This window comes from Rattus norvegicus, chromosome 1 (assembly GCF_021556685.1).
Source record: "Rattus norvegicus strain SHRSP/BbbUtx chromosome 1, alternate assembly SHRSP_T2T, whole genome shotgun sequence".
In the NCBI taxonomy this organism is placed as follows: Eukaryota; Metazoa; Chordata; class Mammalia; order Rodentia; family Muridae; genus Rattus; species Rattus norvegicus.
In genome coordinates, this window is record NC_141534.1 from 112661224 (window position 1) to 112687426 (window position 26203).

Genomic DNA, 26203 nt, shown 5'->3' on the forward strand with positions numbered 1-26203 from the left:
GAGTAGAACTCTGTCATTCTTCCACTGTTAACGTGGTAGTTTTTACAAGTCATGCCAAGATTTTAGAAAGAAATAACCTCATTCTGTCCAAGATAAAATTCACACTTAACAGGATAACACTTGAGTGGATCCTTGACCTACTTAGAGAAGGAGTTTTGGAAGTGGCAGATATTCTACTGATGCCACAGAGGACTTCGAAACAAATGTAGAAATGGCTAGGGAGTTGTTACCTCCTGAAAAACTAATGCCCTATTGAGTCAGTATTTTTCATTTTCTTCTTTCTTTTTTTTTTTTTATTAACTTGAGTATTTCTTATATACATTTCAAGTGTTATTCCCTTTCCCGGTTTCCGGGCAAACATCCCCCTCCCCCCTCCCCTTCCTTATGGGTGTTCCCCTCCCAACCCTCCCCCCATTGCCGCCCTCCCCCCATAGACTAGTTCACTGGGGGTTCAGTCTTAGCAGGACCCAAGGCTTCCCCTTCCACTGGTGCTCTTACTAGGATATTCATTGCTACCTATGGGGTCAGAGTCCAGGGTCAGTCCATGTATAGTCTTTAGGTAGTGGCTTAGTCCCTGGAAGCTCTGGTTGCTTGGCATTGTTGTACTTTTGGGGTCTCGAGCCCCTTCAAGCTCTTCCAGTTCTTTCTCTGATTCCTTCAATAGGGGACCTATTCTCAGTTCAGTGGTTTGCTGCTGGCATTCGCCTCTATATTTGCTGTATTCTGGCTGTGTCTCTCAGGAGCGATCTACATCCTGCTCCTGTCGGTCTGCACTTCTTTGCTTCATCCATCTTGTCTAATTGGGTGGCTGTATATGTATGGGCCACATGTGGGGCAGGCTCTGAATGGGTGTTCCTTCAGTCTCTGTTTTAATCTTTGCCTCTCCCTTCCCTGCCAAGGGTATTCTTTTTCCTCATTTAAAGAAGGAGTGAAGCATTCACATTTTGATCATCCGTCTTGAGTTTCGTTTGTTCTAGGGATCTAGGGTAATTCAAGCATTTGGGCTAATAGCCACTTATCAATGAGTGCATACCATGTATGTCTTTCTGTGATTGGGTTAGCTCACTCAGGATGATGTTTTCCAGTTCCAACCATTTGCCTACGAATTTCATAAACTCGTTGTTTTTGATAGCTGAGTAATATTCCATTGTGTAGATGTACCACATTTTCTGTATCCATTCCTCTGTTGAAGGGCATCTGGGTTCTTTCCAGCTTCTGGCTATTATAAATAAGGCTGCGATGAACATAGTGGAGCACGTGTCTCTTTTATATGTTGAGGCATCTTTTGGGTATATGCCCAAGAGAGGTATAGCTGGATCCTCAGGCAGTTCAATGTCCAATTTTCTGAGGAACCTCCAGACTGATTTCCAGAATGGTTTTACCAGTCTGCAATCCCACCAACAATGGAGGAGTGTTCCTCTTTCTCCACATCCTTGCCAGCATCTGCTGTCACCTGAGTTTTTGATCTTAGCCATTCTCACTGGTGTGAGGTGAAATCTCAGGGTTGTTTTGATTTGCATTTCCCTTATGACTAAAGATGTTGAACATTTCTTTAGGTGTTTCTCAGCCATTCGGCATTCCTCAGCTGTGAATTCTTTGTTTAGCTCTGAACCCCATTTTTTAATAGGGTTATTTGTTTCCCTGCGGTCTAACTTCTTGAGTTCTTTGTATATTTTGGATATAAGGCCTCTATCTGTTGTAGGATTGGTAAAGATCTTTTCCCAATCTGTTGGTTGCCGTTTTGTCCTAACCACAGTGTCCTTTGCCTTACAGAAGCTTTGCAGTTTTATGAGATCCCATTTGTTGATTCTTGATCTTAGAGCATAAGCCATTGGTGTTTTGTTCAGGAAATTTTTTCCAGTGCCCATGTGTTCCAGATGCTTCCCTAGTTTTTCTTCTATTAGTTTGAGTGTGTCTGATTTGATGTGGAGGTCCTTGATCCACTTGGACTTAAGCTTTGTACAGGATGATAAGGATGGATCGATCTGCATTCTTCTACATGTTGCCCTCCAGTTGAACCAGCACCATTTGCTGAAAATGCTATCTTTTTTCCATTGGATGGTTTTGGCTCCTTTGTCAAAAATCAAGTGACCATAGGTGTGTGGGTTCATTTCTGGGTCTTCAATTCTATTCCATTGGTCTATCTGTCTGTCTCTGTACCAATACCATGCAGTTTTTATCACTATTGCTCTGTAATACTGCTTGAGTTCAGAGATAGTGATTCCCCCTGAAGTCCTTTTATTGTTGAGGATAGCTTTAGCTATCCTGGGTTTTTTCTTATTCCAGATGAATTTGCAAATTGTTCTGTCTAACTCTTTGAAGAATTGGATTGGTATTTTGATGGGGATTGCATTGAATCTGTAGATTGCTTTTGGTAAAATGGCCATTTTTACTAAATTAATCCTGCCAATCCATGAGCATGGGAGATCTTTCCATCTTCTGAGGTCTTCTTCAATTTCTTTCCTCAGTGTCTTGAAGTTCTTATTGTACAGATCTTTTACTTGCTTGGTTAAAGTCACACCGAGGTACTTTATATTATTTGGGTCTATTATGAAGGGTGTCGTTTCCCTAATTTCTTTCTCGGCTTGTTTCTCTTTTGTATAGAGGAAGGCAACTGATTTATTTGAGTTAATTTTATACCCAGCCACTTTGCTGAAGTTGTTTATCAGCTTTAGTAGTTCTCTGGTGGAACTTTTGGGATCACTTAAATATACTATCATGTCATCTGCAAATAGTGATATTTTGACCTCTTCTTTTCCGATCTGTATCCCCTTGATCTCCTTTTGTTGTCTGATTGCTCTGGCTAGAACTTCAAGAACTATATTGAATAAGTAGGGAGAGAGTGGGCAGCCTTGTCTAGTCCCTGATTTTAGTGGGATTGCTTCAAGGTTCTCTCCATTTAGTTTAATGTTAGCAACTGGTTTTCTGTATATGGCTTTTACTATGTTTAGGTATGGGCCTTGAATTCCTATTCTTTCCAGGACTTTTATCATGAAGGGGTGTTGAATTTTGTCAAATGCTTTCTCAGCATCTACTGAAATGATCATGTGGTTCTGTTCTTTCAGTTTGTTTATATAATGGATCACGTTGACGGTTTTCCGTATATTAAACCATCCCTGCATGCCTGGGATGAAGCCTACTTGATCATGGTGGATGATTGTTTTGATGTGCTCTTGGATTCGGTTTGCCAGAATTTTATTGAGTATTTTTGCGTCGATATTCATAAGGGAAATTGGTCTGAAGTTCTCTTTCTTTGTTGTGTCTTTGTGTGGTTTAGGTATAAGAGTAATTGTGGCTTCGTAGAAGGAATTCGGTAGTGCTCCATCTGTTTCAATTTTGTGGAATAGTTTGGATAATATTGGTATGAGGTCTTCTATGAAGGTTTGATAGAATTCTGCACTAAACCCGTCTGGACCTGGGCTCTTTTTGGTTGGGAGACCTTTAATGACTGCTTCTATTTCCTTAGGAGTTATGGGGTTGTTTAACTGGTTTATCTGTTCCTGATTTAACTTCGATACCTGGTATCTGTCTAGGAAATTGTCCATTTCCTGAAGATTTTCCAGTTTTGTTGAATATAGGTTTTTATAGTAAGATCTGATGCTTTTTTGAATTTCCTCTGAATCTGTAGTTATGTCTCCCTTTTCATTTCTGATTTTGTTAATTTGGACGCACTCTCTGTGTCCTCTCGTTAGTCTGGCTAAGGGTTTATCTATCTTGTTGATTTTCTCAAAGAACCAACTTTTGGTTCTGTTGATTCTTTCTATGGTCCTTTTTGTTTCTACTTGGTTGATTTAAGCTCTGAGTTTGATTATTTCCTGCCTTCTACTCCTCCTGGGTGTATTTGCTTCCTTTTGTTCTAGAGCTTTTAGGTGTGCTGTCAAGCTGCTGACATATGCTCTTTCCTGTTTCTTTCTGCAGGCACTCAGCGCTATGAGTTTTCCTCTTAGTACAGCTTTCATTGTGTCCCATAAGTTTGAGTATGTTGTATCTTCATTTTCATTAAATTCTAAAAAGTTTTTAATTTCTTTCTTTATTTCTTCCTTGACCAGGTTATCATTGAGTAGAGCATTGTTCAATTTCCATGTATATGTGGGCATTCTTCCCTTATTGTTATTGAAGACCAGTTTTAGGCCGTGGTGGTCCGATAGCACGCATGGGATTATTTCTATCTTTCTGTACCTGTTGAGGCCCGTTTTTTGACCAATTATATGGTCAATTTTGGAGAAAGTACCATGAGGAGCTGAGAAGAAGGTATATCCTTTTGCTTTAGGATAGAATGTTCTATAAATATCCGTTAAGTCCATTTGGCTCATGACTTCTCTTAGTCTGTCGACATCACTGTTTAATTTCTGTTTCCATGATCTGTCCATTGATGAGAGTGGGGTGTTGAAATCTCCCACTATTATTGTGTGAGGTGCAATGTGTGTTTTGAGCTTTAGTAAGGTTTCTTTTACGTATGTAGGTGCCCTTGTATTTGGGGCATAGATATTTAGGATTGAGAGTTCATCTTGGTGGATTTTTCCTTTGATGAATATGAAGTGTCCTTCCTTATCTTTTTTGATGACTTTTAGTTGGAAATTGATTTTATTTGATATTAGAATGGCTACTCCAGCTTGCTTCTTCTGACCATTTGCTTGGAAAGTTGTTTTCCAGCCTTTCACTCTGAGGTAGTGTCTGTCTTTGTCTCTGAGGTGTGTTTCCTGTAGGCAGCAGAATGCAGGGTCCTCGTTGTGTATCCAGTTTGTTAATCTATGTCTTTTTATTGGGGAGTTGAGGCCATTGATATTGAGAGATATTAAGGAATAGTGATTATTGCTTCCCGTTATATTCATATTTGGATGTGAGGTTATGTTTGTGTGCTTTCATTCTCTTTGTTTTGTTGCCAAGACGATTAGTTTCTTGCTTCTTCTAGGGTATAGCTTGCCTCCTTATGTTGGGCTTTACCATTTATTATCCTTTGTAGTGCTGGATTTGTAGAAAGATGTTGTGTAAATTTGGTTTTGTCATGGAATATCTTGGTTTCTCCATCAATGTTAATTGAGAGTTTTGCTGGATACAGTAACCTGGGCTGGCATTTGTGTTCTCTTAGGGTCTGTATGACATCAGCCCAGGATCTTCTGGCCTTCATAGTTTCTGGCGAGAAGTCTGGTGTGATTCTGATAGGTCTGCCTTTATATGTTACTTGACCTTTTTCCCTTACTGCTTTTAATATTCTTTCTTTATTTTGTGCGTTTGGTGTTTTGACAATTATGTGACGGGAGGTGTTTCTTTTCTGGTCCAATCTATTTGGAGTTCTGTAGGCTTCTTGTATGTCTATGGGTATCTCTTTTTTTAGGTTAGGGAAGTTTTCTTCTATGATTTTGTTGAAGATATTTACTGGTCCTTTGAGCTGGGAGTCTTCACTCTCTTCTATACCTATTATCCTTAGGTTTGATCTTCTCATTGAGTCCTGGATTTCCTGTATGTTTTGGACCAGTAGCTTTTTCCGCTTTACATTATCTTTGACAGTTGAGTCAATGATTTCTATGGAATCTTCTGCTCCTGAGATTCTCTCTTCCATCTCTTGTATTCTGTTGGTGAAGCTTGTATCTACAGCTCCTTGTCTCTTCTTTTGGTTTTCTATATCCAGGGTTGTTTCCATGTGTTCTTTCTTGATTGTTTCTATTTCCATTTTTAATTCCTTCAACTCTTTAATTGTGTTTTCCTGGAATTCTTTCAGGGATTTTTGTGTCTCCTCGCTATGGGCTTCTACTTGTTTATTTATGTTTTCCTGGAATTCTTTCAGGGATTTTTGTGTCTCCTCTCTATGGGCTTCTACTTATTTATTTATGTTTTCCTGGAATTCTTTCAGGGATTTTTGCGATTCTTTCAGGCATTTTTGCGATTCCTCTCTGTAGGCTTCTACTTGTTCTCTAAGGGAGTTCTTCACGTCTTTCTTGAAGTCCTCCAGCATCATGATCAAATATGATTTTGAAACTAGATCTTGCTTTTCTGGTGTGTTTGGATATTCCATGTTTGTTTTGATGGGAGAATTGGGCTCCGATGGTGCCATGTAGTCTTGGTTTCTGTTGCTTGGGTTCCTGTGCTTGCCTCTCGCCATCAGATTATCTCTAGTGTTACTTTGTTCTGCTATTTCTGACAGTGGCTAGACTGTCCTATAAGCCTGTGTGTCAGGAGTGCTGTAGACCTGTTTTCCTCTCTTTCAGTCAGTTATGGGGACAGAGTGTTCTGCTTTCCGGCGTGTAGTTTTTCCTCTCTACAGGTCTTCAGCTGTTCCTGTGGGCCTGTGTCTTGAGTTCACCAGGCAGCTTTCTTGCAGCAGAAAAGTTGGTCTTACCTGTGGTCCCGAGGCTCAAGTTCGCTCGTGGGGTGCTGCCCACGGGCTCTCTGCAGCGGCAGCAACCAGGAAGACTTGTGCCGCCGTTTCTGGGAGCTTCAGTGCACCAGGGTTCCAGATGGTCTTTGGCTTTTTCCTCTGGCGTCTGAGATGTGTGTGCAGAGAGCAGTCTCTTCTGGTTTCCCAGGCTTGTCTGCCTCTCTGAAGGTTCAGCTCTCCCTCCCACGGGATTTGGGTGTAGAGAACTGTTTATCTGGTCTGTTTCCTTCTGGTTCTGGTGGTGTCTCAGGCACAGGGGTCCTGCCGCTCCTGGGCCCTCCCCCACGGGAGCCCAGAGGCCTTATACAGTTTCCTCTTGGGCCAGGGATGTGGGCAGGGGTGAGCAGTGTTGGTGGTCTCTTCCGTTCTGCAGCCTCAGGAGTGCCCACCTGACCAGGTGGTTGGGTCTCTCTCTCACCGGATCTGGGAGCAGAGAGCTGCTGCGGGCCGGGATCCGCGGGTGTGGGACTTCCGGTAAACACAGAACGTGCCCGGTCCTACAGGAATTCTGCTTCCGTGTGTCCCAAGCTCACCAGGCAGCTTTCTTGCAGCAGAAAAGTTGGTCTTACCTGTGGTCCCGGGGCTCAAGTTCGCTCGTGGGGTGCTGCCCACGGGCTCTCTGCAGCGGCAGCAACCAGGAAGGTTTTTCTATTTCTAACTAACAGAAAGTTTGCCTAAAATTTTCAATGAAAATTTGTGAAATAAGTTAATGATCAACGGTATTTCCACCAAGAATAAAATATATAACATCATATTGTCAAAACAATGTAGACATGATAAGTATACTAAAATCTCAGATCCTGAGTCAAAAGCTCTAGGGTACACACTCTGCATCTGTAATAGCCAATGAGATGATTTTCTGAGCACATTCCCAGAAATTCAGGTCTAGCTTTCTCCTCACTATTCTATCTATAAGATGAAGCACCTTAGTCATTAAGAAAAGATGTGAATTGGGAGTCATCGGTATGAGCTCCGAGCACTTGTGTCTATGAGTCAAATAGGCAGGTACATTGCTAAATCTGCTTCTTAAGTTCCTTTCTATGTATATGTGCAAGTGTTTCTATGAGTGTGTGTATGGGTACATGCAGGTTAAGGTGCTCATATCCATGTCTTGCTGAGGTCAGATGGGGCTACTGGATGCTTGCTCTTTTACTCTCCACTTTACCCCTGAGTCAGGAGGCAGGACAGTAGTACGTAGGTTCCAGCCATCCTCCTATCTGAGTCTTCCTAGTGCTATGCTTACAGGCATGCATACAACCATGTCTTGTATGTTTGAGTCCTAGGGATGACATTTCCAACCTCTTGCAAACACCAACAAATGGAGTAGGCCCAGCTGTTGTGTTGAGGCTTTATGAGGCAACAAATATAATTTAAAAAAATTAATGAAAATGTGGGGTTTGTTTCTGGAAAAATCTGCTTCAAGACAAGAGAAAGAAGAAAAGGGAAGGAGATGCAACACCTCAACCTGTGTCCCTGGAAAGAACAAAGGTGTGCAGATAGAATGTGAAGACAGAAATTACAGGGCTTCTACTCCTGTGCCTCTGTCTCCTTGGTAAGAAGAGAGACCTTGAGATCAGATTCGTGTTAGGTAGAGAAATAAGGGACTTTTGAAGGGATCCAGCAACAGAGTTGGAACTAACCTGAGAAGGGGTGGGCTTTCAGTGAACTGTGGAAAAAGGTACAACAGTACCCAGGGACCTTCTGACCCTTTATCGTGACTATGTAAAGCCTTTGGAAAACAGCTATTTACAATACAATTCACAACAGTAGCAAAATTACAGTTATGATGATGTAGCAACAAAAACAATTTTATGGTTGAGGGGCTCACCATAACATGAGGAACTGTATTAAAGGGTCACACCATTATGAATGTTGAGAACTATTGATCTGGAATATAAAGTATCCCACAGCTGAGGAAACAGAGCTAGCTAAAGGGACTTTTTAGGTGTGACTGAGGACCTACAACTTCTCATTGTAAGACAACTGACAGACTCCACGTCCCTGAGAGTCAGAGGTATATTTCAACATAAGCTCTTTGATTTTTATTCTTTAAAAATAGTCATTTTTTCAGATGCAGAACCAGTAAATTAAGCAGCTGGAGGTGTCAGCAACATTGGAATAAAGATCACCTATAATCAAATTAAGGGAAAAATATAGCATTATGTCCCAGGGAAAGGTATGTGCAAAAACTGTACCTTGCTACGAAAAAATATGTATTAAAGGTGTTTAGTATTTATGCTATAAAGACTACTCATCCTTTTGACTTACAATCTCCCTTTCTGAAATGAATGTCCCACTGTGAATAATGCAGAACTGAGTCAATGACATGGTGAGTTATGTCCAAAGTAGATATGCAAATTCATATTTCATAACTTGACTGCAGAAAAGGTAACAGCTAAACATAGAGTCTCTTGAGGCAAAAATAAAGTGTCTCCTTAAGTCAAGAGCTTGAATGTAGCTCCGAATTGCTCACAACTGAATCTGAAGTAAAAACTATAAATACTCAGATCCTGTTTTTAGTATTTGTAACGGAGACATTGACATTTGAAGAAGAGGATGTGCTAGCTTTTCCCAGGACAAAGTTATTAATCATGCTCCCCTTAAATGTTGAGAGTTTATTCACATAAGCCGGGTGTTATATATGAATCTCCAACAGCAGAAGCCCGAGTCACAACAAATGTGTCTGCGAATACTCACAAAGGTTTTACGTGCAGCAAGACAGATATTCACCATTGACATGATTGACAGGGAAGGGGGCCTTTCATTTAGGATTGTTTAATATAGTCTAGAGCCAAGGGTTACAAACATGGCAAAACTCAAAGTAAATAGCAACAATTTATCAATAAATGACATAATTATAAATTATATCATGATAAACATTATAAAAAACCTTAAAAGTGAGAAGAGATACATTTTTCCCAGGAAGGTTAAAAATCACAAAGATGTAAATCCCCAAAAACCAAATGGGATAAACCATGGAAGATTAACGGACATAAGATTACATTAATAGGAAGTTGTTAAAAAGTGACTTTACTATTAACAACAGATCAAATAGAATAAGAAGTTCATAAATATTTCCAGGATGTTAGGATGAACAATGAACAGCACAGGCAGATGTGGTGACCCATGTCTAGCCTGTAATCCCAGAAGCAGAAGGCCTAGGAGGTCAATATCATCATCCCCTACATAGTGCGTTAGAGGCCAGCTTGGGCTGTATAATATCAGGCCTCAAATAAAGAAACGAACAATACCATAAAGCATTGTGGAAAGCCCCAGTGATTTACAAGTGATGGTAAATCTTTTGTCCCTCTAAACACAAGTTTAGATTAATTAAAGAAGCTTTAAATTAATTAAATACAAAGCTCACATATCCATATGAATAGACTGAAAATAAAATGATAGGCATGTGTATGTGTATGCAGTTAAATATTAATTGGCCCTTTAATAGACTGAAATGCTTTCCCACAAGACAAGCATTGGTACTAGACTGTGTTAAATGAATTAAGCCAGCAGAGAAGGAGAATTGTCACATAATCTCATTTTATGGCAAGTATGAAAGGTTGATTTCCTCAAAATAGTACAGTGCTGGTTAACAGATAGGAAGTTAGGAGATAGGAGAGGGTATCAAAAGACATAACCTCCCAGGGAGATATCAGAGTTCAACCCTCCCTATGGTGAACACAGCTAACAGAATTCACAGAGGATTTGAATGCTACTCAGTAATTTTAAGTATTTTCCTCACCTGAGTTAGTATGTGAAGTCGTATGTGTGCTCATCACTTGGTTTAGCCTTTTCACAATATACACAAGTATCCAGTCATAAAGGTATACAGTTTTGATTGACAACTAAAGAATAAACAGATTGAGAAGAAGTATCAAAAGACCTATGTGTTTCTTTAATAGCAATAAAATGGAAACCTAGTAAGTTCACTGTCATTGGGATGATATAGGATATGGGTATTTATGCACCTTAGTTTGAATCATAATATTTAATCATGTCTGGTATTACAGAGCAGTATATAAATATTAGAAGTAGCTAATTAAGTGGTAATGGTGAACAGACCTGGTAATTTATACATACTAAAACTGCAAGGCAATGAACAAGAAGGACACTTGGGGGCTGGAGAGATGGCTCAGTGGTTAAGAGCACTGTCTGTTCTTTTAGAGGTCGTGAGTTCTATTCCCAGCCAAGGCATGGTGGCTCACAACCATCTACAGTGTGACCTAATGCCCTCTTCTGGCCTGCAAGTACACATACAGATAAAGCCCTCACACATAAAATAAACTTTAAAAATCTTTCGAAGGGGTACTGGGAGCTGTAATTTAAAATTTCTCTTACATGAAGTCTATGTATCAGTTTGCTAGGACTGAGCACATCTGGATAACTAAGACTTGTGACACACAGACGACTCAGCAGTGTGAGAGCAAGCTCACCATTTTGGCTCTTTGTCTGGATTTGAGCTGTTTTTGAACTTTGAAAATCTAGAGCTTACTATGAGATGTAAAAGGCAAGAGACCTCCCTGAAGTCTTCAGAAAGACAGTAGTGTTTGAGGGTCCTCGCATGGTCCCACTGTGACACAGATGCTGAGGAGGGATCTGCAGCCTTCAGCAATGCTGGGGAGGTGTTTCAAGTCTGTGAGGCCCGGGCTAACAGGAACAGACACAATCTTTGCTAGTACACATGGAATTCCCATTATAAAAATGCGTCTCTGGTTTCGGGTTTTGTCTAAAAATAAAAAGGAAGAAAGCACACACATAACCTTCACAATTTTAAACGGTAAGTGCGGTAACTTTGGCAGACAGTATACAATGTATTTTATATAAAACGTGGAATGAATATGAGCGAATTATTTCTTAAGTTATCTGCAAGCGACTGCTTTGCATTGCTCTGCCATCTGAGCCTGGTCCTTTATGCTATAAACATGAGAAATGAAGCGAACCAGCAGCGGGGGTGGGGGGATTCTTTTTCTCAACAAGGAGCTATTTGCCAGGCAAACGGTGGAGAGTCACACCCACCCACGTCTTTCTTCAAGCCCTCTGCTCTGTCAGAACTTGAACTAATAGAATAGCTATGCAGACTTTGGTGACTATTTTTCAGCTGGTGACCCACACAGAAACATCCCTAGTGGAAAGTGCAGTGCAGTTCAGGAACATGCTCTCCTTCACATAGATGGAGCTGGCAGAAACCAATCAGCAAACACTGAGCCCAGCATGCAGTCCCGCACAAAGGCGCTATCAATCAAGTACAATGTCCTCTGTGTGACTAGAAGTCAAAGCATCCAGTCTGATGTGAATCTATCTCTCCATGGGAATGTTTCTTGTAGCTGAAGATATATGGCTCCTCTGTTGGTCTTGGTAGTTTCATAGTTTAGATAATTTTTGTAGTTTAATTTTGATAGCCTATGAAAATAGCCGTGAGACTCAAATTCAATAAAGAAACATTTTCTTTGTAATCCTGTGATTTTGTCATTGCATAGGCCATATATACTGTGAGTTAAATGGGGTGTTGAGAATTTAATGATCTATCCAATATTTAAGAACTTTAGGGGGTTGGGGGTTTAGCTCAGTGGTACCGCACTTGCCTAGCAAGCGCAAGGCCCTGGGTTCAGTCCCCAGCTCCGAAAAAAAAAAAAAAGAAAAAAGAAAAAAGAAAAAAAAAAGAACTTTAGATTGAAAACATATTTTTAAAGTTTTGTCAATTCTCTTTTAAAAAGAATTTTAACTTTAATTTGTGCTTCCCAAGTTAGAAAGACCAGCCTTTCTCTTTACAAAAACTATCTACTAGTATTATTAGTATATAACTAGTATAGTTATCATAACACATCTACTTTTTGCTACTCTGGACTGTTGTAGTAAATATTAAAAATAACCACGAACCCTTGCTAGCCCGTATCATGGAGCCATAGCATTAGCAGGGTATATTCATCTCAGCAGCAGCTGGTTCTAGGACACCAGGCCACCCTACCTCTACCTATTCTCTGGTCCCAGTGGTGGCCGCCCTCCTGGCTCTGTGCCACCCTACCGCCGCCCCCCGTGCCCCCAACGCTGCTCACATTTCCATCAACCGCCCTCTGCAGTTAAAGTCACAACTCCCAGCAATTTGTTAAAATCAAAACTCAATAAGCTTGTAACTAAACAATCAGATTTAAATCAGTAATTTATCTCAGCAAATTTACACTCCACAAAACATCCACACAATAAACTCAGAGCTAATTGATATATAATTTGCCTACCTGGTCAAGACAATGTATAGTAATCCATCCCTTATACGAGATTCATACCTACCTGTGGCTGATTAAATCCACATGTTGAATAATCCTCCTCGTCCTCCTCTATCTTGCCTCCCTTTCTTCTTTCTCCTCTCTCTTTCCTCCCTTTAAAACTCTGTGCCCGCCTTAACTTTTCACTGCTCAATCACAGCCCTGGCCTTAACTTGTGCCATCTGCATAAAGAGAACAATCTACATGAACAAAGAAACATTGTCATATCGGAACAAACAGCAAAGAAAGTTTAACATAAGGTTTTGACCTCTTCTGGTTTTTATCACTTAGGGCCTGAGCTCAAGTAATGTGTGCTTAGTTTTGCTTCAGTTTAAGAGTTGAGGACATAAAAACTCAATCTAGGCTTTAGTACATCACATTTGCTGTTGATACATCAACACACAAGTTCCTCTATAGAATTGTATGAAATGATGTCTCAAAAACCTTCCCTTAAGTAACTTCTGTGGAATAAGGTGGGTGTTTTCTTTACTTCGGGTAGAACAGTAATAGATGTGTCACAAGGAAACAATCATGTAAAGACAGGCTAGGGTGATTACCACAGAGACAATGAGTATGCTGTGGTTAACCGACAAAGACTTTAGACCAAGAATTCCAAAAGTGATCCAAGGAATTTCAGATGCTCTTGAAACAAGTTGGCGGAAAGCTTCAACATTGAAAGAAAGAAAAACAATTATATATATATATATATATATATATATATATATATGTGTGTGTGTGTGTGTGTGTGTGTGTGTATAGCGTTATAATTATTTATAACAATTACTTTGTAATTATTGTATATATTTGTCATACAAAATGCTGTTCACTTATTACTTTTTCATATATGTATATAATGTCCTTTCATCACATTCATCCCTACAACTCCCCTTCCTTTTCCCAAATAATTGATCTTTTAATTCTTTTTAAAGGCTAGGTTTAAAATGAAAGCCACATTATTGAACTAAAGTTTAGTGGGTGAGGCCAAGGGCAGAATGAAGAGGCCAGAGAGAATCATTGCCCTCAAAGGTAGAGCACTAGACACTACCCAGCCGGAAGACAAGAAACTAGATGGGGACTGGGGATGTAGGCTGTGAACAGACACTCAAGGACCGGATGATCCCACAAAAGCAAATCTCTAACATCACATCATTAGGGTGCAGGATAGAGAAAGTAAGTGATATCGAAAACATATTCTAAAACTCAACGGTGGCACTTTTCCTTACTTGGTCAAACAAACAAACAAAAAACAAAACAAAACAAAACCCTTCCCAAGATTCCACATATGAAATGTAACTGAAACAAGACAGAAGTGTATAGAAATACATCAGCATCCAAGTTCTGCAGAGAATAGTCAAAGAAAAGTGAGGAAGCTGTGGGAATTGACATTTTACCGGTGGAGGAAAAACAGTGCAAATGACAGAGTTTCCATGAGAAACCTGGGGGAAAAAAAAGAAAGAAAGCAAATATCTCAGAGCTTTTAAAGGCCAGAAGAAAAATTATGTCTCAAGTTGTGTGTCTGGTTAAATTATTTCCAAAAATTAATCCATGGTCAGATGGAGCACCACTATTGTAATATGCCACCAAGGAGCTCCATTCTAAAACGTGTTGAAAGCAGGTTTTGAATAGCCGGATTCCTGTTGCTCTATTTAAAAAAAACGATATGCTTCCAACTCTTCACAGAATATGCAAATAAGATAGGACCTTAAGGAAGCACAGTCTACACTTTCCCAGAAATGGTGTTATAGTTAAAAACTGGTTTAAAAGCCATTAAACAAGTTTTTAAACTCTCTCCCCTTTCTGTCTTTTAATTCCTATAACATAGAAAACAGATTTTACAAACTATTTTGCTCTTGAAAGAATGTCGTTGAATTATAATGTGGTGACAGCCGTGGTGATATTCTATTTGTAGAACTAGCCAGTGAGCCCGGCTATAGTATAAATTCTTCAAATACCCCTCCTTAGCTAATGTCTGTAACAACAATGAAATCATTTTGAATCCACACCGGCCAATTTGCACTGCACAGAGTTCAGGGCTTCCTGGCTATAATTAGAACATGGTGAGTGGTCTAGATGGGTTTTGGTGACTATAGCAACCCCATAGGCAACCTGCATCTGCTGACCAGCCTGACTATGCCATGTATCTGTTGTAAATTGCTCCTTAGTCTCTTGCCACTTATTTTTTTGTTTCGCACACAATTCCAAACTGGTCCTGTCAGGAACCTGTGGTTTTGCAATTATTAGGAAAACAGAATGGACGGAACGGAACACACATTTGCCCTCACCCCCATCCTACCCACGGTTGTTTCTCTTCAGGTAAAATGCCAAGCACATGTCTAAACTATTGTTAACATTTTGATCCTTCTGTTTTGTTACAACAGAAAATGGAAAACATAACTTTTTTTTTCTGCCAAAAGTTTCTAAATTATGAGATTTCTTCACTTCCAGAAGAGATGATAGAACCACGCATAATCTGCATAGTTTTGCTATTTTAAATTTTAATCATTAATATATTAAGGAGTAGAGCTCAGTTATAGATTCCAATCGGATACCATTTTTTGTAGATTTTTGTTCTTTTACAATTTCATACATGTGCACCGTGGATTCTATACCCTCTCCAACTTCCCTTCCTCTCCGACCGGCCTCTCTTCTCCCAACAAACCTCTTTCTTATACTTGTCTTGATGTTTGTTCAGTGTCCTACAGAGTCTGGCTGGGGTCATCAGTGTGGTCAACTTTTAGAAGAATATCAGGGGTTTTTAAGGTACTGAATGTATCTGGTACTTGCAAAGAAATGTGGCCGTTTTCTCCCATTATTGCGTCTACATTCACTGAAAACCAACTGCTCCCAAGCTTATATCCCTGTGGGCTCGGTGTCAATACTCTAAGTTTATGCATTGCCTCACGCAGAATATTTTACAGAAGTTATTGATATTATGTCCAATGCTCAGCAAGGTAATGAATATTTCAACAACCATCTGAGACACCATGGAGCAGGCACCAGAACTATTGACCTAAAACAAACCTGTACTTCACGTTTCTCTCTCTCTCTCTCTCTCTCTCTCTCTCTCTCTCTCTCTCTCTCTCTCTCTTCTCTTCTCTTCTCTTCTCTTTAAAATATGAGACACTTGGCTCATATGTACACATAAATCTTAAGCAAGGCACAGCAGTCTGTAATCCCTGCTGCTGAAGAGTCTGGGCCAAGAAGCCCTGAGATCAAGGTCATCCTGGGCAACCGGGCAAGTTTACTTAAAAACCAAAGGTTGTTGATTATGCAAATTGGACATTAATAATTTTTAGTCCATCAAATCACAACAACACAGTGACAGAGTGCTTACCAGATGAGTAAATATTTGCCACTTAAATGTCATAAGGTAAGGATATTATGAACACAGATAAGAATTTGCCTTTGGAACATTCCCTTTTAATATCAATTGTAGGAGTCAATTTCAAAATAAATCCTAGGATCCAGGTTACCATAGATGGTATTCAGATTTTGTCAGGGCCATGTATCATACCTATAGTGTGTGTTTGTGTGTATATACATGCTTTACATATGTATTACATAAATTCTACATAAATATAAAATGTAAACTCAGTTTCCACACTCTACCTATATCCCTATAGTCACAGTGAGATCCGCAGAAAACCCCAATTCACTAAATTCCAAAAGGCAGCCCATATGTTTAGAAATGATATCAAACCTGGAGTACAGGAAGATTTTTGGTGGTTAGTGAAAAGCCACTATTTCTAATGAACTGGTAAAAACCAGTTCCCACCTGTTAAAAATAAGTCATTTTTGTATATTTGGATGGACTTCTGGAGTTTGGAGAACTGGGATTTCCTTTGGACCTGACAGCTATTGTGCGTGAACTTATCTCAGGGTCACGTCACTCCCTGTGTAAAAGGAAAGAACCACAATAAGACTTTAGACATGGTCAGTTCCTTTTAAGTCAAACCGCAACCTCAGTACTAAGAACAATGGCACTCCGTTCCAGAGACAGCTGCAGACAGCCATCACTGTAATGATTTAAGCTCTTTCCCTCAGGGCCACGATATTCCCAAGTCAAAAGGGCATCCTTAGCCTACCAGAACAACAAGCATCTGATAAATGAGGTGATGCCACTATTCTGATAGAGTAATTGATCATTTCCAATTAATTCCAGAGAAAAATCAATGTTTGCTTCCTAGAGTGTTTACAACAATTAGGTTGTGTCAATAATGAATATCTCGTAGCCACAATTTTTAGGAGACTGGTTATTCTGTTTATAACCTGTTTCTACTTTTGCTTTTTTTTCTTTTTCTTAAATAAATCTTTTTCTTTAGATTTATTTATTTATTTATTTATTTATTTATTTATTTATTTATTTATATAAGTACACCGTTGCTCTCTTCAGACACACTAGAAGAGGGCATCAAGATCCCATTACAGATGGTCGTGAGCCACCATGTGGTTGCTGGGAACTGAACTCAGGACCTTTGGAAGAACAGTCAGTGCTCTTAACCTCTGGCCATCTCTCCAGCCCTTTTCTTTTATTGTGTATTTCTTTATTTACATTTCAAATGTTATCCCCTTGCCCCGGTGTCGGTGTCCCCTCTGGAAACCTTCAATCCCATCTCTGCTCCCTGAGATTTTGAACTCTGGCATACAGCATCAGCATAGAAAACGTGACAGCAAGAAATAGAACACTTGAGAATTAATCCTATCCTGGATTTCTATGTAGCTCAGACTGGCTTGAAATCCATTTCTGACTGGCTTGAACTCACTATGTAGCCCAGGCTATCCCTAGACATAATCATGACAGGGATGAACACTGTTTCAACTTGGAGGCGTGATGTAACTCTGGGAAGCTTTCAAGGCTTCTGGGCTGAAATCTGAGAAAGCCACTGCGTATTGGGACTTGATTCTTGTTCAGATCAATTCTACTTAAAATCACTGTTAGAGTGGTTTACACATCTTAGACAGATGCCCTGGTGATGATGCTCTATTTCCATTCATGCCAGCACAGCGACTGGCTACTTAAGAGTGTCAGTTGCAGTCTGGGGTCCTAGCTGCTTCAGGAGAAACAAATCATCAGAAGTGGTCTTCTTCCCCACTGAGCATATTGTCCCAAGAGTCACTTACACAGACTATATGTACTCATGAGCAAGAGTCAAGGCAGGCAGCAAAAAACAATTGCTTTTCTTGCTGACCTCCATATATCCAGACAGTTGGAAGGATACTGTGTGTGGGGGTGTTGTGGGGGGTGTCTTTTCCTTGAGTTAATCTTCCCAGAGAATAACTTCACAGACCTATCCAGAGACCTGTTGCTTAGTGGATTACAGATCAAATCAATCAGACAACTAAGATTATAACCCAAGGAAATCAAGTCAAAGCAAAAAGAAAGCAAACGTCAAAGAGAAAAACTGCAAAACACAGAAAGAGACAAAGTCCTATCAATACACTGGGGTTTGCTCTCCTCTTAAGGGACTTCGGACTTTGAAAATGCAATGCAGACTCTAGAAAACCAATGAATGGCAAGGCTTGCAGAGGGCCCACATAGGACAGTTCACAGCTAATGTAACTCTAGTTCTAGGTGATAAGACATTCCCTTTTGACCTCCAAAGGCATCCATACTCACATGCAAAGATCCTCATACAGACACATATATGCATGTTTAAAGATAAAGTAAATCTAAAATAAAAATGATAGAAATTAATCCTGGAGTCATAAAAAAGCATATAAGATATGTCACATATATATGTATGTATACATGCTGGGCAGATTTGAGAGGAAGGAGGTCAAATAAAAATTTGGATAAGTGATATTCAATTTATAAATCAAGGCCTTAAATTACCAAGCCTTGCCAATACAACTTAGTACCACAGGCACTGATGATTTACATATATACCTACTTCCAAAGATAATCCTTTCACTAAAAAGCAAGGCATATAGAAAGAAAAGCATGTCTTCCCTCACAGAGTCTAGGAAGGGATCCTCAACCTTTCCAGTCATGGGCCCAGGAAACTTACTACAGCACACTGACTTCAGCCTATTAAAAGGAAAATCCTGAGAGGTCCTACTTCTATGTATTCACAAGGTGTGCCAAAGCAGTGTCACAGGCATACTTAACTGCTGAGGGATTTGGAAAGTTTATTCCCAAGGCTGGCTAGTCATTGTAGGTAAAACGTGGGGCAGAATCTTAGTACTGGGAAATGGGACATATGAGAGCAACTGTTTCCACAGCAGCACAGACTGAAAGGGAGTCAGCCAGGAAAGAGCTTTAGGGTGTGAGTAGCATAAACCTTCCAGTACAGGCCCAGTCACAGGAGAGATTAGGAACATCAGGAGTATGGTAGAAATGGAGATGCAAATGTTGAACAAAGGACCAGTCACTTTAAAATAGGAATAGGAGACAAGTGAACTGACACCCCAAATGATAGCCGAAAATCATGTGCACGGCAAAACCACCTTCACACGTGAACCAGGCAGGCATTTGGAGATGGACATTAAAATGTTCCTCACCATGAGATGCTTCCCAAAAGAATCCTCAAAACAAAACAAATAGACAAAATCTACGAAGTAAATGGACAATCACAGAACTCACAAAACCATCTGAAATGGGACTGATAAAACTGTAAGAAAATTCAGATGTTCTTTATTGTATGAAACTTTGGTTTCTCTTCTAGCAAACAGAAGTCAAACAGCAGAGAGTGAGTGAGAGGCATCAGGATTAAAACTTCAAAACCACCGAAACAAAACCACGGCTGTATGTGCCACCTAACACCTGTAATCTCACCATTTAGGAATCCGAGGAAGGAGGATCCACTAAGTCTGAGGCTAGCATGGGCAGACAGTGAGTTCCAGAGCAACCTGGGCTAGAGCGAGACCCTCAAACAACAAAACAGAATGGCAGCATGGCTCAGTTGTCACTCCTGTGTATAACAGCACTAAGGAATCCAAGTCAGAACACCGCAGATGAAAAAGTGCTAGAGAGAGGAATCTGATCACAGGAAGAAAAAAAAATGATATTGCTCTCTTCAGATAATTGTACTGTTTGTTTATACCTGTGCCCTAAAGCAGAATTAGAATTCTGCATCATATATCCTTTTGCTTTATTTCCATTTCTAGAATTAGGAATTAATTTTCTGAGTTACTGGCATTTACTGTGGAGAAAGTGTGTTGATCCCTGGAAATTTACTTAGCCAGTTATTTACTATCAAAACTATTTATCATTAAGTTTAAACCCTCAACCAGACTCAGTTGCTTTGTCTGTTTTTTCCCAGACAGCTTTTCTCTTTGTGTAGCTCTGGCTGTCCTGGAACTTGTTCTGTAGACTAGGCTAGTCTTGAACTAGATCTGCCTGCCTCTGCCTCCCTAATGCTGGGATTAAAGGCCTGTACCACCACTGCCCAGCAAAGTTGGGTTGTTAGTCAGAAAACAAACACTCCGAATCATCTCCATCCAGCAATCAGGAGGAAAAACAGAGTCAGAAGTTTAAACACCATAGTAATGACATCAGGTTAGGGCTATTACCTTGATAAATGGCAGTAGTGGCCTCTATTCTCTTAACTCTTATCATCCAACCCAGACACCCAACGGGATATATTTGTATTTATTGTGCTCTAAACACTTAAGTGTGTACTCAAGACATGCTTTAAACTAATTTACTGTTATTTTGACTTTCACAGTAGTGAACTGTACAAACAAAACTTTCTGAACAATGTAACTTTAATGGGCATTAAGGTTGGCAAACAGGTTAAGGAAACCAAGCCTAGTGTTTTAACTTCAGCCTAGTCTGCTCTGAAGTTAGCATTTGATGCTAACACATGCTGCTGGTTAAACAAAACTTTGTACTACTGAACAGTGTCAGGAAACGAATAAATCATACAGATAAAAAGTGTCCTTCTTGGAAAATTTGAAGCAGTCTTCTCTTTTTAAAGTGCGTGTGTCTACTTTTAGTATTCTTACAAATTGGCTTTATATAAAACAAGCTGAAAATTCAATGGCTTTAATAATACTTACAAGGCTAGGGAATATAGCTCAGTGGTGAGCTCTGTCTAAAATAGGCAGAGTCCTGGAACCACCACAAGGACGGAAATAACTATATATATATTACATATAATATATATATGTTTTATATATATAGTGTACATATACATGTATATATAAATGTATATATTTGTATTACGAACCATTTAAAATTGGCACCAAAGCAATTAGGTTTTGGGAACATGTATATATAGGGAGTAGGCGAAAACACTGTCAGTTTCTAAACTGTCAAGTAGTAGCAGGGTGCTGTGCATAGAGGCTTTGTGAGAAGTATGCTTGTTCCCTCCATGGGATAGGGTCTGTCCAGATGCCCAGCCTGGGACCTGAGAACCTCCTCTAGCATGACACTCAAGCACCACCAGGCAGGGCCAGCAGGAGGTCTGTCCAGATGCTCATGCCAGGAACCTCAAAATCGCCATCCAAGGCTTTGCAGGAACGCAGGGTCACCAGCACCTCTTCCTGCAGAAATGGCTGGGCCTGGCACAAGCTCTGCAGCCTTAGACACAGCTCTTCCCAGGGCATGTCCTCCAGCTGTGTGGGAACCCAGGCGCCCTTCTGCAGATCATAATGCAGCCGCGTGGCCCACGCTGTGAGCAGGTCCAGGTAGGCACGAGACAGTGCGTGGTGGCAGCCCGCCACAGAGGCCAGGCGCTTAGCTGGCAGATGGCGGCAAAAAGCGGCCAGTACCTCGGTACTTTCTAGAAGCCAGTGCAGTAGTTTTTGTGTTTCATCCGCTCCCGCAGAGTCTGCGGCCTGGGCTGGCTCCGGGTCCGCCTCGCGCAACAGAGCTTCCGCCATCACGCTGAGCACGTGCTCCCGCGGCCCGTGCTCCCACAGCGTATCCAGGAGTTTGCGCGCGGCCGTAGAGTCCGCACCGCCCAGCTCCTGAAGGCGCGCGTACAGCAGCTCCGCGTGCGTGCGCAGCAGCGCGCCCTTAGGCGCGTCCCCGCCGAGGCGGAACAGCAGGTGCAGCGCGCTTCCGCGGCGTGCCAGGAGGACCAAGCGGGACTGCGGCACGTCGTCTACGTTGTCTGCGGCAGGGCCTGGGAAGAGCAAGCCTGGCAACGCGCGGGCGGCGGCGGGCGCGAGCGCGCGGTTACGCAGCAGGCGTAGGGCGAGCCGCACGTCCCCAGACTCCAGCGCCGCAAAGCTACGCAGGCCGAGAGGCCCTCTCCGCACGTGGAGCCGCCTCTCTAGCGCCTCCCGCACGCGGCCGCGGCTCGCAAAGCGTCGGTACACGTGGAACAAATAGCGCGCCCACTGCAGTGCCCTGCGCACGGTCGCGGCGTCCCACGTGCTCACCAGCGTCCCGCACGACACGGCCAGCAGCTCTGAGAAGCGCTCTGTATACTGCACAAGCGGCTCCATGGCGGCCACTTCCGCCCTGACCTTCCGCGGCGCGAGCCGATTGGACGTGAGCGTGAGGTCCCGCCTCTGCGTGCTGTGCCATTGGACGACGGTCGTGTCAGTCTCGCAACATGTTTTCCGGGGCAAATTGGCGCTGGAAATGAACTAGGGGAAAGCCTCCAGCTTTAACTCTGGGTCTGGGAGAGATCGCCAGAGTGCGTGTTTGCGCGCCAGGATTTTATTTGCCCTTTTGCTTTAAAAATGCCCATGGTAGACACTTTGGCGCTTCCCCGAAAGGGGACCGATGTTCATCGTTATTAGCAGTGCTGACGTGATCTGCTTGCAACCTCAAAGCTCTTAAATGGCCTGTTTTTCTGGTATTGTGGAATCAGGACTCTCACACGCAGTGATGTAACATTCTTCCCTTTTCCTTATGTATTTATTGATTCCAAGGAAACCTACCACTCAATTGTGCTCGCAGTCTTTAATTTGCAGTCCTCCTGTCTAACCTAGTACTACTATCCTGAGGCTTCCTGACCAAGCAGTAAATGAAAGTTTAAGCTCTAATTTATCTACTTATTTATGCCAGACTCTGAAAAATTCTGGGCATTCTTGTCAGAACATATAGTTAAACCAGTTTTCTTTAGTTTTTAACTGTTAGCCCTGGCTATAATGTTTGGCCTTGTGATTTTAATCCAACTATATGCTAGGTTTTAACGTTTCTGATTATGGCTGTCAGGAAACCTACTGTCATGTGGTGTGACAGCGAGTGAAGTACAGATAAGTCGTTAAATGCTACCCTGTCCTACAGGAAACTCTTAACATTCCATTTAAGAGATACTTTGAACTTAACCTCATAATGTGGTAGACAAAAATAAGAGTCACTAGATCTTAGGTGTTAGGAAAAGTCTCCTCTCAGTCGAATGTCCAAAGGACCCAACTCTGAAAACCCCTCAAGGCCATGGGAGCCTTTAATAAGTCTTAAGCCACGATCATGAACACCAGATCTAATACAGGATGAGAAAGAAATCCAAAACAGCTTCATTTCCAAGTGGCTGGGACCACGCAAAGACTTCACCCGCATTCACCTTTTCAAAACCATTATTATGTTAAATCTCAGCACCACAGTGAGTAATTATTTGTTCCACAGTTACCGTTTGTTATTAAGTAGCTAAAGCATGCCGGTGACAGTTTCCCATTGGAAGACAGCACTTTGGATTTGGAAAGTAGTTTTCCATTTAATTCAGGAAAACTTCATCTAGAGGCTGACAGATGATACATACTTTAATGTCAAGAAACCTATGCACTTGAGGCAGACCTTAGGAGGATTCCAAACCCAAATTTTGTGTCCCGCCAGGAGGACCAAGCCGGACTGCGGCACATTATCTTCCTTGTCCACCAAGCAAGGCCTGGGAAGAGCAAGCTCGGCAGTGCACAGGCTAATTTTTGCAAATCAAATTTTGTGTATTTTTAAAGTGATAGGTATGAGGTTTTAAAGACCAGTTGGAAATGGATAAGAGGTACTGGAAGGGTTTGGGGATGATCTTTGATTTAGGTCACAAGAGTATTTGCACCACTAGGGGATATTGGAAAATCAAGTGAGAGGAGTCACACAAATTAAAATGTCAGTGGAAGATGTGTCTGCTGTTTGCTGAGAAGGCCAGGAACAATCTTCCACCTGCTGGGCACAAGCTTCCAATTCCCAGTATGTAGTAAATTAGAACAGAAAATGGAAGCCCAGTATTAGGAAACTTTTATTAAAATAGCATTTCATTCAAATGCTGGCATGAGCAACATGAACAACTAAAATAAGACACTTTCACAAGAGCCTACCTCAGGGCTCTGGAGAAGATGGAGGCCATATATGTAACATACTGGTGTAGATTTTTGCTGTTGACTTTCAGTATGCATTCTGTGGTGTTTTCAGTAAGAGATATCCTCCATAGGCCTTGGTATTTGGATATTTGGTCCCTTGTTAGTAATACTGTTTAAGAAGGTGTAAGAGGTGTGGCCTTGCTGGAGGACATATGTAATTAGGTTACGCTTTGAGGGCTTAAAGCATCATCTACTTCCGATTTCATCTTTCTTTGCTTCACGTCTTCAGGTGAGCATGTCAAGCCTCTGTTGCTGTGCTTGTCACCCGCTACGATGGACTCTTGCCCCACTGGGACCCTGGAACCGTAAGCTTAAATAAGCCTTGCTATAAGTTGCTTTGGTCATGATGTTTTTATCATACCACCAGAAATTTCGGATATCAGTACTAACTTAGCTCCACATACAGGGCTAGAAGATGGTGACAGATCACATTAATGTAACCCTGTCTTAATTTACTAATTAGTCTAAGAATCCAGCTTTAACCCTCTCTATGTAGCATTCCCTACTAAATAAAATAAGTTCAGAAGTAGCCAGAGGAATTAACTACAATCATTAGTCTTACGGGATTCAGGGAAAACAATTCTTGTTCTAAAGTCAGTAATGAGTCTAAGCTGGACACCAGGCATGCGTACGAAAGAGTTTCTTTTTCAGGAAGAAAAATGGAACAGGACTTAATTAGAATCTGCTTACAGTAGTGGTACCTGGTACCTCGTATATTTCTAATTGCATATGTCTATCTTGTGTTTTTAAAATTTATTTAATTTAAATGTATACAGCTAAAGAAGCCCTGCCTTATAACATGCAGCTCATAAGCTTTGACTGGTTTGGGTTTGTTACTATGTACTTCTGTAGTAGATAGGCCTTGGCATGGTCTGCTCCCAATAGTACTCTCTCCAGACACTGAGCAGCAATCACCAGCATTGCCGTGAGCAGTAATAGAGGAGACTGAATCAGAGGAAGATGCAGCTGGCTCCTCTATGTTTGCTCTTCCCTAGGTTGCCCATCAAATACTGTTCGACAGAATATTTTGATTCGAAATTTTGAGTTGATACAATTTCCTATTGGGTAATTTAGAAGCTTGTTTTAAGATGTGCAATAAGCAGGACATCAACAAACTGCACAGCCGAGAGACCAATGAATGCAGCTTGATCTGCTGTCTACTTCTGCCACTCAGTAGTTACTATAGTTACTAGTGTTGCCCCACTCATCCTGCCTTACCCACAGCCTTTTTTTTTTTCTTTGCACAGTTCTAGCTACCCAAAGCCAACCACAGTCTGAAAATATTCAGCAGAAAATTCTGGAAATAGGTAGTACGTTTTCAATTAGAGCCATTTTCCAGAGTATGATAAAATCCCTACATCATTCTCCTTTGCCCTTCTGCTCAGTGTGCTCACCCTCATCACTGTCAGTCACTTAGTGGCCGCCTTGGTTGGCATGTGAACTGTCCCCCACATGCTCATGAGGTTATAAATTTTGTCACCAGTGGAGGGTGTTGTGGCAGAAGGTTAGGTGACCTTTAGGTGGCTGAGTCTTACTGGAGGAAGTTACTGGGCAGGCCATGTTTCTTAGCCTGCCCCAAGTTCTTACTGGCCCTGTAGTTGCTGTAGATTGCTGACAGTGTGACCAGCTGCCTGAGGCTACTGCCACCAGGCCTTCCCCATCATGACAACACTCCACCAACAATGTGAAATATATTCTAAGAAAACTTGGCTTCGATTTCACAGTAGCATTTAACCTCACAGTGCTTTTAAAGGGACCAGAAAGGGACTCTGGTTTAAGTAGAATCACATTCCTTATCAGTTCTGAGTGCTATTAGGAAAACAATACTGCCAGTGCTATCATTTCAGGTTAATGCTGATTCTCGAAAATATGAAGCACATTCTTTATGTTTGGGGTGGGGGTAAGAGATTGTTTATATTCTGGGAGCATTTTTTCAGTGACCATGGCCTTGGAAAACAGATTTCAGTTACCCCATATTCCGTGTTCCAACATGGAAGCAGTTTCCTTAAGTTTTTATAGTTTTACAGGACAAAGGAAGTCATAGGGGGAGTTTACAAGGGATGGGTGGATACATCAGAGACGCAGGTAGAATGAAATGAGGGACTTTCCTATAGGCTCAAGGTACTACCTGAACTTTTGGATTGGTGCTCTGTTAGTTAATAGGTTCCAAAAATATGCACAAAACTGTGGTAGAACTGTAGAACAAAATCTTCTGAACAGAAAATGTGTCTTCAGAGATTGATTGACTAGAATTTCAGTGGTGGAGAGATCAGAATGGTGCCCGTTCAGAGGCTAATTACTTTATCTTGGGCTAGAT

General features: G+C 41.3%; 2 protein-coding genes across 12 annotated transcripts in view; one reads left to right on the forward strand and one right to left on the reverse strand.

Moving 5' to 3' along the window:
• Positions 1 to 19228: 19228 nt before the first annotated feature.
• Positions 19229 to 22045, reverse strand: Fancf (FA complementation group F). Its single transcript, NM_001401015.1, is given in 1 exon segment — positions 19229 to 22045. A coding segment is annotated over 1 exon segment (1020 nt). The 5' UTR covers positions 22033 to 22045; the 3' UTR covers positions 19229 to 21012.
• Gas2 (growth arrest-specific 2) overlaps positions 21629 to 26203 on the forward strand; it is a 131073-nt gene continuing 126498 nt past the window's right edge. For 4 of the 11 annotated variants that reach the window (XM_087582050.1, XM_087582040.1, XM_087582041.1 and 1 more), the window contains exons 1-2: positions 21629 to 23138; positions 24116 to 24191. The gene's annotated coding sequence lies outside the window, so the exon portion shown is untranslated. Of the gene's footprint in view, positions 23532 to 24115; positions 24192 to 26203 lie in introns of all 11 variants that reach the window. The other 7 variants (XM_087582043.1, XM_087582046.1, XM_087582047.1 and 4 more) reach the window with 5 other exon arrangements.